Here is an 11,575-nt window from a genome sequence, read left to right on the forward strand (position 1 = left end):
GGAGATGGCTCAGTAGAAAAAGAACTTGCCTGGCAAGTGCAAGGGCCTGAGTTTAACCCCTGGTTCTGCAAAAAAAAAAACAAAAACAAAAACAAAAAACACCCTACACAGGCCAAGCAAGATGGTGCATACCTATAGTCCCAGCACTTGGGAGGGTGGGACAGGAAGATTGCCATGACTTCCCAGCTAGCCTGGACTACACAGTGAGTTCAAGACCAGTCCAAATTATCCAGCAAGACTCTGTCTCAAAAAACTAAAAACCCATCAAAACAAAAAACAAAAACAAAAATCAACCAATGAACCAACCAACCAAACAAACAAGCTACACAGTCCACTAGTCAACAGCATTTAATAAGTGATCCCTGTGTGCCATGCATTTTACCAGGTGCCTCAGCAGGTTTTCAGGAGGAAAGAATTTTCTTCTGTACTCAAGGAACAGCAGCACCAGACCATGAGAGACTGAGGGATCACAGCACGACAAACACATTTCATAAACACACTTCGGATATCAGGCACTGAACCTTTCCATTAGAATTCAAGATACAGATTTTCTTTTTTAAATAACAAACATTTTTTTTCCATAATTTTAAAACACGAATATTCTGTAATTTAGCCAGTCTTTATTTCCAGGTAACTTCTTCATTAGATCTCAATTCCCTTTTATATAGCATATTCTTGTTCTGGAAGGCAGTTAGCTTTTCATCATTCCTTTTGTCCAGATAACATCCAAAGACAAATCCCACAGGGACAAATATATGTACCCAGTGGTCACGCACAATCTGAACTATGTTCACCATGATTGCTGCGGCCTGAGGGCCAACGACCCCACCACAAAGGACAGCTGCGAGCTTAGCCTCCACCAGTCCTGGCGGATCCAAGATACAGATTTTTACAGTTACCCTTTAAGAAGTTTTAGAACTGAACTGGGTATCACTTTAAGGATCCCAAGGTAATAACGTTAATAATTACGACAACTCTAGGGAAGTATTACTACTCAAGTGTATTCTTAACAGTTTGGAAGTACCGGTGGTCTTATTTACGGCTTTTATATGAAAAACATGTTTGTTAACTAAAAATTAATTGAACTGCATTTAAGTACTCAACATGCTCTACATAATTAAAATGATAAATTATAATCTATGTGTCTGATAGTCCTTTTTTTTTTTTTTTTTTGCGGAACAAGGGATTGAACTCAGGCCCTTGCACTTGCCAGGCAAGCGCTTATTCTACTGAGCTATCTCCCCTGCCCCTGATAGTTCTTGAAACAAAAAGTATTACGAGACAACTTTGACAGAAGTTTGAAAATGAATGCACATTAAAAATACTGAGAATATTTTGGAAACAACAAAAGGGTCTGAAAGATTATTTTCAGAGTAGAGAAAGAACGTAGTCATGAAGTCAAATCAAGGTAGACAGAAATTAGTTATTGCCTCCAAAAAAATCCACGTAACACAAAAGATCAACTAACAACAACAAAAAAAGAGAATAAAAGCCAAAACCAACACAACAAAAATCACCTATATATTTTTTCCAGCCAAGGACTCTGACTACATTTATGTTCCACAAGGGAATCAGTGAAGGTTTTTGTTTTGTTCTGTGTTCTTGGTGGGTGGGTAGCTTAAAATCTCAAGAATTTTTGTATAATGCAAATAGCGCCACAGGGGGAAAAAATCCTCAAACAACTAATGAACATTATTTGCTCTCTCTTAATTCTGATTTGCATCATTGCAAGTTGAATATGAGCATACTGGCTCTGGCTTTCTCTTACACATAAAAAACAAAAATTAATTTTTAGGGCTGGTGAGATGGCTCAGTGGTCTAAAGCACCTGCTTGGAACAAGCTTAGCAAAGCACAGGGACCGCGGTTCAGTCCCCCAGCACCACATGCCAGTCAGCCCCGCCCCCTGGTGGGCTGAGCTGGCCACACACACACACACACACACACACACATATAAATAAATAAAATTAAAAAAAAATTAATTTTAGATCACTTGAGTCATCCTACAGTTTTCAACAATTGAACCTGACACTATTATTGCCCAGGATGTTCTCACTGCTTTCAATTGAGTACTGTAGCTTTCTCCTCCTTCCCTCCCTCCCTGCTTCTCCCTCTTTCCTCCCCTCCCTCCCTCCCTTGCTCCTTCCTTCTTTTCATTCTTAAATACATATCTTTTTGAGGCATTTAACCCATTATTAAGCTTTGGCCATCACTGTTGGACTGTGAACTATTATTACTTTTTGATAAAATTCCTCCCTTCCCCAGGCAAATGCAGCTGGTGAATCCCTGAAGCAGTGGCAAGAAAACCACGCTGCAATCTGCATATGTGCCACTGGTCCCTGTCTGACCTGAAAGGAAACCCGAGCTTTCTGATTAGAGAGCTAAGGTTCTACTAGGATCTCCTGATTCATTTACACAAAGAATATGTGCCTTTCTGGGAGAAGCAGCAAAAAGAGGTACTCTTTCCTATCATCCAGTCTCCTGGGGCTCTACCAGATCAACTGACAAAGAGGAAGACAGAAGTTGGCAGGTTTCAGTACATTAATAGCAAACGACAAATTAGGAACTATGTTCTTTAATCTTCAACATTCATAATTGCACAAAGTATCAGTAATCATTTAAATAACACATGTCAAATAATCTAATGAAGAAACCAGTAAAGTAGAAGAAAGAAATACCTCGAGCATGAAAAGTGACATTTAACACAAAATGTGGAATTAGAACAGGTCTTCTGGAATTGTAAAATCCTTACCGCCTGGGCAAAGCACTATGGGGGAACATACATAAATACATTCAACCTGCTAGATCTCGCCAGTAAATACATAGCAATTCTTGTAGGTTTGGCTGAACTGACTTTCCACATACAGACTGGAGTTTGAACACTAATCTGTAATGATGGGAATGCAGAATAGGAACAAAGGGGGCTCTACTTTCAAAACAGAAGCTGGCAGGGAAATCTAATCTGACAAGTCAACTTTAAAATGGCATAACCAGAACATTGTTACAGAGAGAAACATTCTGTCTTAAAGATGTATGTACATCAACGATGGCTAAACATTGTCCACACTAGAGAAGTGTGGAAATTTCTGCATTTTTTAAACCTATGGTGTAAAGAAAATAAAAGCCAGCGCATTCTGGCTGTAGCAAAAGGCTGAACTAAGTTCTCAGGCAATAAATTTATGGGACATGAAAGGTTCTTTATTAAAGCTATGTGTATGTTGGCTGAATTTTATACAAGATTCTTGAATCTTGTGGAAAACTGGGCATGGCTTGACATCTGAACAATGTCCCTGGTTAATTTGATTCTAAAGCATCGGAAAATGTTGCACTTTGGCAATCAAGTAAAGACGGATAAACACACTCTAAAGCAGAACTGGGCTGAATCTCAGTTATTTTTCCATATGTTTCTATGAGACATTTATTATGTTTATTTCTTGTACAAACATAGCCCCCATACTAGAAATACTGTGGTGCCTTTCTTTTTTCTTTTGGTGGTGAGAAATAGTACTGTTAAGGTGAATCTTACCCAGCAGCAGTAACCACCTAAGGACAGGCAATTTTCAGTTGGCTTTTCAGAAGCTGGTTGCCATGACAAAGAGCACAATTTATTCCTTAGTCCCTTATCACAGCCACAATCACAGACCATAAAAATTAACAAGGCTCTTTTCCTTTTCGCATGATTTCAGAGTTCCTCATCCTTACCTGAGGCCTTTTGTTCCTCCAATTAAATAGAATGTCAGTCATCTAGCAATTCAATTAATGCTGATTCAAAATCCCGGCCAAAACCAGAATCTATAATCACAACCTCCTAATCACAGCTCAGTCATGAGAATGAAAAGTAAGCAGGAAATTGCACTAATTACTCAATTAGACTAATACTGTATTTTTAAGCAAGGGCTTAAGGGGCTGTCAGCCCTGACAGAGGACTCTTGAGTCCTCACCTTGTGTGTTTCTAGTTGCTTGAGTGAAGCTAATGTTTTCAAGTGGCCACGATTTCTACCCACTTAATGCAGATGGACCTGATGCAGGCAATGGAAATTTACAACTGCTATACTGGCCACAAGTGAGGGACAGCTGTGGAGACCGGCAGGGGCTCTCAACACAGGCCAGGGTGCCCCTGTGTGAGGCCCTCCTCCCTGTGATGATGATGAAGACAGCTGAGTACACACCTTTCTGGCCCCAGAAAACTATTTAATGAAGGGGCATGTTCAGGAGCTGTAGAGCTTTTTTACTCAATTGTAAGACTGAGCCCTGCTCACAGGTACTGTTTCCAATCTCCATGCAGAGCCTGCAGCGTGTTAGGCAAAGGGTGCCTCAGCAGCTGTTCTGCCTGGTGTATGGCGGCTGGGACCAAGATGCATCTATGTCCCTGCAGACAGTGGCCCACACCAAGCCCACCTGCACAATTTCTCAGGAAATCCATAGTGAATGAAAAAACTGCTTGGGAAGAATATGCCCCCAGATGTGACTGAAAAACTTACAAATCAGTACTGGATAGAGAGTAAACAGCTGCATTTGAAGTGGGTGGTGTATCTTTTTTTGCCTATTCAGTTTCAAAAGACTTAAAATATTCTGTAAACAATAAGAAGGACACTAGAGCTGGTCACGCCTCTGGATTTTGTGGTCATCTGTCAAAATCCTTGATGGGCTGGCAAAAGGGAGAAGAGCTGAACATGGAGAAAGCAGATGGCCTATCCCACAGCTGTGGTCTTTCCTCTAAAGCAACGTGCAAAAATGACCAACCTGGGGACTGCTCAGGGGTTTCAAAAAGAGGGGAAACATTTATTTGACTAAAAGTCTTTACTTCCATGGTTTGCCTTGTAGGTGACCACTGCCCTGGGAGCGAGGGTTGGAGTGGCTGCCAGGGCCCCCAGTAGGCAGGTGCGGACTGCTTCGGGCACCAGGTCCCTTGGAGTCTCTTCCCGAAGAGTTAGTTTGGTTCAGCCGGCCTGAAGGGAGCAGGAAAGAGGAGCAGAGGCACACAAATGATTTCAGAGACAATTGGCCAAGTAAAGTTTTAAATTAAAAAAGTCCTAGTCCACAACTATTTTTAAGCTAATGAAGCCCTGTGCAGCATCTACTTTGGACGAATGATAATCTGTCCTCATCCTGGAGACCAACTTGAAATCAGGTAAGGAAGTAGAGACAGAGAGAAGTCCAGATCACTTTCCTTCTTTCTCTCCATGACCCCCAACAAATCTAGTCTGTCTTCATTCTTTCCTCGGAAGAGAAAGGTACAGGGTGAACGGCAATTCTAAGAGAGGAGAAAGCAGGGGCCCAAAGGTAAGGTACAAAGTGAATCAGGAATGCTTAGAAGTGGCTTATAAGTAGCAAAGCAGTAGAAGGAAAAGGAAACTTTGTAAGAAGGTATCTGAATGTCCCATACTTTGCTCCTAAACTCCTGAGACCTACTTTGACTGACATTCTCTTCTCTACCTCTGGGCTCAATGCCTCATTTCTGCCACTACCAAGTATCAGTCTCCCACTCCAAAGTGTCACTTATATAGCCTCGGAGATTTTAAGACTATGAATATAATGAATGAAGCTTTTTTTTATGAGAAGGTGATGTGCAAAGTTGCAAATCTCAAGCTCCACAGAAAACAAAGGTCAAAATATCTTACTAGGATTGTCTGCAGGGCCCTGGTCTTCTTCCAGGTAATATTCTATCTTTTTTAAGTCTTCTGGGGTAAATCTCCATTTGTTCTCAGCTAGTGTGGGTGGCAGTTTGGGACTGGATCGTTTCCGGGCAGAACCAGGAGGAAGGGCCTGCTGGCAAGATGCTGGCAGGGAACCAGTAATCAGTCCTTCTGGGAATTTCTGAGCTAAGACTTTTAGACCTAGATAGAGAAGATCATCATAAAAAGCAGGATTAGCATAGTGAGGGTCACACCAAAACCTAATCTTTTTTTTTTTTTTTTTGCGGAACTGGGGATTGAACTCAGGCCCTTGCGCTTGCCAGGGAAGCACTTATTCCACTGAGCCATCTCCCCAGCCCCGTGTCCTCTAATCTTTGGCCACCCAGCTGAGGCCAACACAAGGATATGAAATCTTTCCTGTTTCACCATTAAGAAAATCACACCAAAGAAAGTGAGTTGTTACACGGGAGTCCAGGAGTGCTACAGAAAGCCTTTGCTCAAGTCCAATCTCAGCTTTCTTGTACAGATTTGCAGCAACACTTACTTTAGGAATTAAGAACATGTACTGAGAGAACTAATGGACATTTCCCATACCTGGTTCTCTTCAGCCAGCATGGCTTTCTCTTTTCAGAGCACTAAATTCTAAGCACTGAGAAGAAAAGGTGATGGGGTGGGTAGAAGGCCTATGTGTCCAAAGAGCTATCTTTTAGGTCCCATGCAGAAAGCAACTGCACTCACCCCCGGAAAGCATGAAGAGGTTCTCAAAGCCCCGCTCGCACATGGTGGTGGCTGCCTGGCTGGCCTGTCTCTCGTCCTCGTCATACACAATGATGATCTTGCCGTGGGCGTTTTTCTAAGAGATGAGTTAAGGTTCTAGGTGCTACACTAATCCTCCTGGACTACAAGAGCCCCCTAAGGAACAAAGAGCTGTCACGGTTCATCTCTGCAAATTTAGGAGGAGCTCAAGAGTCCATTCTTCCCGGATACACCAGCAGGTATTGGACTTTTCCTATAACGAAGCCACACGAGCTGGTGTTCTTGCCATTTGTGAGCTAGTATCACCCTAGTCCAGGGCAGCACTAGTTAGACACTTTATGCCCTTTAGGTCTTTCATTCATTCAATCCTGGAAGATAAATATTGCAATCTCCACTTTACAAAAGACTAAAGATTCTAACTTCCATGTCCAATGCATGGAAGTGGATTCTAATAGCAAAAAGATAGAACCACCTAAAAGTCTAAAATAAAGGAATGAAGTAATAAAATACAGTGACTCTAAAGATTAATATATTATTACATATATAAAAAATAGAGTTCACAAAGAGCTTGTATTAACTTGGGCAAATGTACTGTAATATCAAGTGGAGAAAAGATACTAAATTACATAAATAGTATGACTTCAACTTTCTTATAAAACACACACACACACATACACACATACACAATAGTGTGGAATAAAATATATCAATAACATGATAGGAGTTTGTACTCAATTATGTGATTATAGGAGATTTCTATTTTCTTTCATATTTTTCCAGGATTTACATTATTTTCTATGTGTAGGAGTTTATGAATAGAAACATTAAAGATTTAAAAGAAGAAAAATAAGAAATAATTTGCTTAAGTTAAACTTGGGTAAGCTTTCAGAAGGGCTGATGTTTCAACAGATCATAATACTTAACCTAATTTTATTTGTGTGTGTGTGTGCCACTGCCATATGGCTTGGAAGCATTTGCTTTAAGGTCAGAATTTTTAGCAACAAAGTCTGAAGTATGCTAACCCAAGTAGTATCAATGTCTTTCACAGTTTTCTACCAGGAGCATGATTGATGAAAAGTCTGAGTTTGCAATCCTTATACCATCCAATTTCCTTAACAAATAATAAAGGATACATACTCAAGAATATCATTGGAATAGGGGTTCATTGTTCTAGATAGAGTTGCAATTGGGTAACTGTAAGCTGCAAAGAGAAGAAAAAATTTAGAAATCTGTGGCTTTTGTAGTCCTAATTCTTACCTGGTTTAAAATCTATGATGCAAATATAGTTTCAAAATCAGCGAGCCATATAAAAACCTAACTACGGGGGCCAGGGAAATAGCTCAGTAGAATAAGCGCTTGCCTGGCAAGTTCAGGGGCCTGAGTTCAATGCCCGGTTCCACAAAACAAAACAAAAAAACCAAAAACACTTAACTACTTTGCTGAGTAAAAAGAAACAGGACACTACCAAAAAAAGAATGAGGGCTGGTGAGATGGCTCAGTGGTCTAAAGCACCTACTTAGAACAAGCTAAGCCAAGCAAAGCACAGGGACCTCGGTTCAATCCCCCAGCACCACATGCCAGCCCGCCCACCCCCTGGTGGGCTGAGCTGGCCATACACAAAATAAATAAATAAATATTAAAAAAAATATAAAAAAAAAAAGAATGAAGGGGCTGGAGAGATGGCTCAGTGGTCTAAAGCACCTACTTAGAACAAGCTAAGCCAAGCAAAGCACAGGGACCGCGGTTCAATCCCCCAGCACCACATGCCAACCAGCCCACCCCCTGGTGGGCTGAGCTGGCCATACACAAAATAAATAAATAAATATTAAAAAAAAATTAAAAAAAAAAAAAGAATGAAGGGGCTGGAGAGATGGCTCAGTGGTCTAAAGCACCTACTTGGAACAAGCTTGGCAAAGCACAGGGACCATGGTTCAATCCCCCAGCACCACATGCCAGCCAGCCCCGCCCCCTGGTGGGCTGAGCTTGCCACACACACACACACACACACACACACACATAAATAAATAAAATTTAAAAAATAAAAAAATAAAAAATACTGTCTTAAAGAAAAAAAAAGATTAAAAAAAAAGAATGAAGCTTCATTTTATTTATTTATTTTTTGGTGGTACCAGGGATCAAACTCAGGACCTTGAGCTTGCCAAGTAAGCATTTAATTCCACTGAGCTATGTCCCTGGCCCCTGAAGCTTCATTTCATTGCTCATGGAAGACTCTCTCAGCACTTACGGTAGAGACCCCTTGAGAGATTTCCATAAGGATCCAGCACACACAGTTGAGCTTGGGCTAGGGATCAGCATGCCTGGCCCCATACGCAGGCTCTTTTCCTAGAGTGAAGCACTATAAAGCTTTTTCTCTCTTACCTCCAACAATGTGGCCCTGCTGGTAAGAGTCTTTATCACGCACATCTAGCAACAGGAAGGGGCAGTCAGGATAAGGTTTGTCTTTGGTGTTGGGCTCTACTTTCTTCACAAGCCCTTTGTCTAGATCCAGTTCCCCAACACCACTGATGACGCTAGAAGTGAAAAAGTAGGTCAGCAGAAAGCACACAGGGGTTGGTGGTTTAAAGGTCAGATGTGGTTCTCCAGAAAAGGTACTTCAAAAGGAAAGCTAAATGGGTACAGTGTCTTAAGTCCTGCCTCTGCCTCTTATGGGTTCCTATTCCATCACCCAAAAAGGGACCCTTACATTCAGACTTACCTTCATGCAATGCATGTCAGGTAATGCAGATCATTATAGGGCTCAGGGGTGGAAAGACTCATTGGCTCTGACAGCAAGGCCAGCATTGAGACAAGGAGACAGGAAAAAAGGGGAAGTACTGATTCAATAGGATTTTGAGGAGAATAAGACAAAGGGCAAAAGAATAAGGTTGATAGAGAAGAAAAATTAAAAGTGCTTTTCTATATATACTATATGCAATATGAAGCAATGATAATACTTTATATTAATTTCTAAACAGTCATGTACTGCCTAATGACATTCTAGCCAAAAAGGGCAGCATATGGGACGATGGTTCCACATGATTATACTGCCTGGTAATACTGTAGCCATCTTAGTTTGTGTAAGTGCACTCTATGATGTTCCTATCACAACCAAGTCACTTAATGACACACATTTTACAGAATGTCCCATCATTAAGTGATGTGTGACTGTACTTACAGTGACCTATTCAACATGGATACTGAACCTTAATACTTTTGATAGTTATCTGCACTTACTTCCATTTTACATATTCTAATGTTGAGGCTGAAGAGGCTTTTATATTTAATGGCACTCACATAATGAGACAGAGGAAGAGCTGGGATTAAAATGAGGGAGTTCACCACTAACAGTGCTGTTCCTACAGACTTTAAACTATTAACATTAGTTGCCATCTTAGCATTATTGAGAAAATGTGGTGAACACATGAATCAGAGGACTGAGAATACTAGATGTTATGAACAAAATAGCAGGCAGTAAAGTATATGAAATAGAGTAAGATGATTACTTTCCTAGAAAATACGAAGGTATATGCTAAACCATAGAGTAACATGTACCATAGCTCATCTCCCATCACAGCACATCAAATTCTGCATCAAAATCCAATGAACACTATAACTCCATGCTATAGAGTGAATTTTTTTTTTCAGAGTGAATATTTTGATGAACCAAAAATCTATTTAATATGAAATTGAGGGGCTGGGGAAATAGCTCAGTGGAATAAATGCTTCTCTGGTGAGCACAAGGGCCTGAGTTCAATCCCTGGTTCCGCCAAAAAAAAAAAAAAAAAAAAAAGAAAAAAGAAACTGCATCCTCAGTGGAAGTCCTATTACCTATCTCTTCTTCTTCTTCTTTTTTTTTTACATTTTATTTATTGCGTGTGTGTGTGTGTGTGGCCAGCTCAGCCCACCAGGGGGCGGGGCTGGCTGGCATGTGGTGCTGGGGGATTGAACCGCAGTCCCTGAGCTTTGCCAAGCTTGTTCTAAGTAGGCACTTTAGACCACTGAGCCATCTCTCCAGCCCCTACCTATCTGTTCTTGAATGCATTTTTAGAGTCCTTTAAGAAAAGTAGCTATAAAAATAATAATACAGTGGTTCTGACAAAGGCCATTCTTTCTCTAGCAGAACCAAGTTTCTCTGGTAGAACTGTTTTATAAGTCAAAGGGGTGAATGTGAATGGATGCTGAGAATCAGCACTAGTAGTGAGATGACAATACAGTATTTACTCACTTCTACCCTTATTCTGTGTCACAGCACTCTTTGTGGCACCCATAACTTAAGTTTTTGATTCTGGAAAGGGTAATTATGAGCTCTAAGAGGAAAAAAAAAAGTGTGTGTATGGGGATCATTCCCTGAACTTAAAAGGAACACTTATAAAGCTGAGTGCTAGGGGCCAAGGGGATGGCTCAGTAGAATAAGTGCTTCCCTGGCAAGCACAAGGGTCTGAGTTCAATCCCTGGTTCCGCCAAAAAAGAAAAAAAAAGCTAAGTGCTTATAAGTTTATTAAGCTGAGTCCTAATAAATTTACACATAGAGAAGAGGAACTGAAGAGTGAAAAAAAACTTTTTTTTTTTTTTGGATAGTATCTCACTACGTAGCCCAGGCTGGCCTTGAGCTCACTGGGATCCCTTGAATCAGCCTCCCATGAGCTGGGATTACAGATGTGCATCACCACACCTAGCTTAAAATATTCTTATGTTAATTTACTAAGAATGCTGAGAAAATAATTCAGGAGGTGAACTTATTTAAAGAAAAAGGCTGGGATTAAAATGTGGGATGTCACTATTGCCAGTTCTGTTGTTAAGGTAATTAAATCACTGAAATTGGCCTCTCAATTAATTTGAAGGTAAAACACAGTGACAGTCTGAATCAGATGATGGTACCTCTGCAGGGTGGAGCGGCTGGAGTCCCCTGCTCCCGCACTGTTGATGAACTGGACAGGGCTGGGAGACTGCTCACCCGGGCTCCTTTTCCCATTGGTCCTGGCAGTGAGTTCAGTGTCGGGGTCTGAAGGAGCAGAATCACTGTCTAAAATTAAAAAATGAAAAAGTCAATCAAGAAAAGGAAATCTTACTCCCATTATTAAGTAGTTTTAGATGTTCTAACATACAAGTTGCAAAATGCTTGGTTCCAGGGATCCCTATAGTCTTCTGTGTGTGTGTGTGTGTGTGTGTGTGTGTGTGTGTGTGT

At 40.8% G+C, this 11,575-nt stretch overlaps 1 protein-coding gene and 1 pseudogene across 3 annotated transcripts in view; one reads left to right on the forward strand and one right to left on the reverse strand.

The window, feature by feature from the left end:
* LOC101586056 overlaps positions 1-2,288 on the forward strand; it is a 7,620-nt pseudogene extending 5,332 nt beyond the window's left edge.
* Positions 2,289-2,572: 284 nt separating this feature from the next.
* Cep41 (centrosomal protein 41) overlaps positions 2,573-11,575 on the reverse strand; it is a 54,979-nt gene continuing 45,976 nt past the window's right edge. For all 3 annotated transcript variants that reach the window (XM_004642757.2, XM_023702880.1, XM_023702878.1), the window contains 6 exons: positions 11,269-11,413; positions 8,770-8,921; positions 7,524-7,591; positions 6,373-6,487; positions 5,620-5,835; positions 2,573-4,947 (listed from right to left, as the gene is read on the reverse strand). In XM_004642757.2, coding sequence (XP_004642814.1) covers positions 4,799-4,947; positions 5,620-5,835; positions 6,373-6,487; positions 7,524-7,591; positions 8,770-8,921; positions 11,269-11,413 — 845 coding nt within the window. In that variant the 3' untranslated portion in view covers positions 2,573-4,798. The remainder of the gene's footprint in view (positions 4,948-5,619; positions 5,836-6,372; positions 6,488-7,523; positions 7,592-8,769; positions 8,922-11,268; positions 11,414-11,575) is intronic.

This window comes from Octodon degus, unplaced genomic scaffold, assembly GCF_000260255.1.
Source record: "Octodon degus isolate 3935 unplaced genomic scaffold, OctDeg1.0 scaffold00160, whole genome shotgun sequence".
In the NCBI taxonomy this organism is placed as follows: Eukaryota; Metazoa; Chordata; class Mammalia; order Rodentia; family Octodontidae; genus Octodon; species Octodon degus.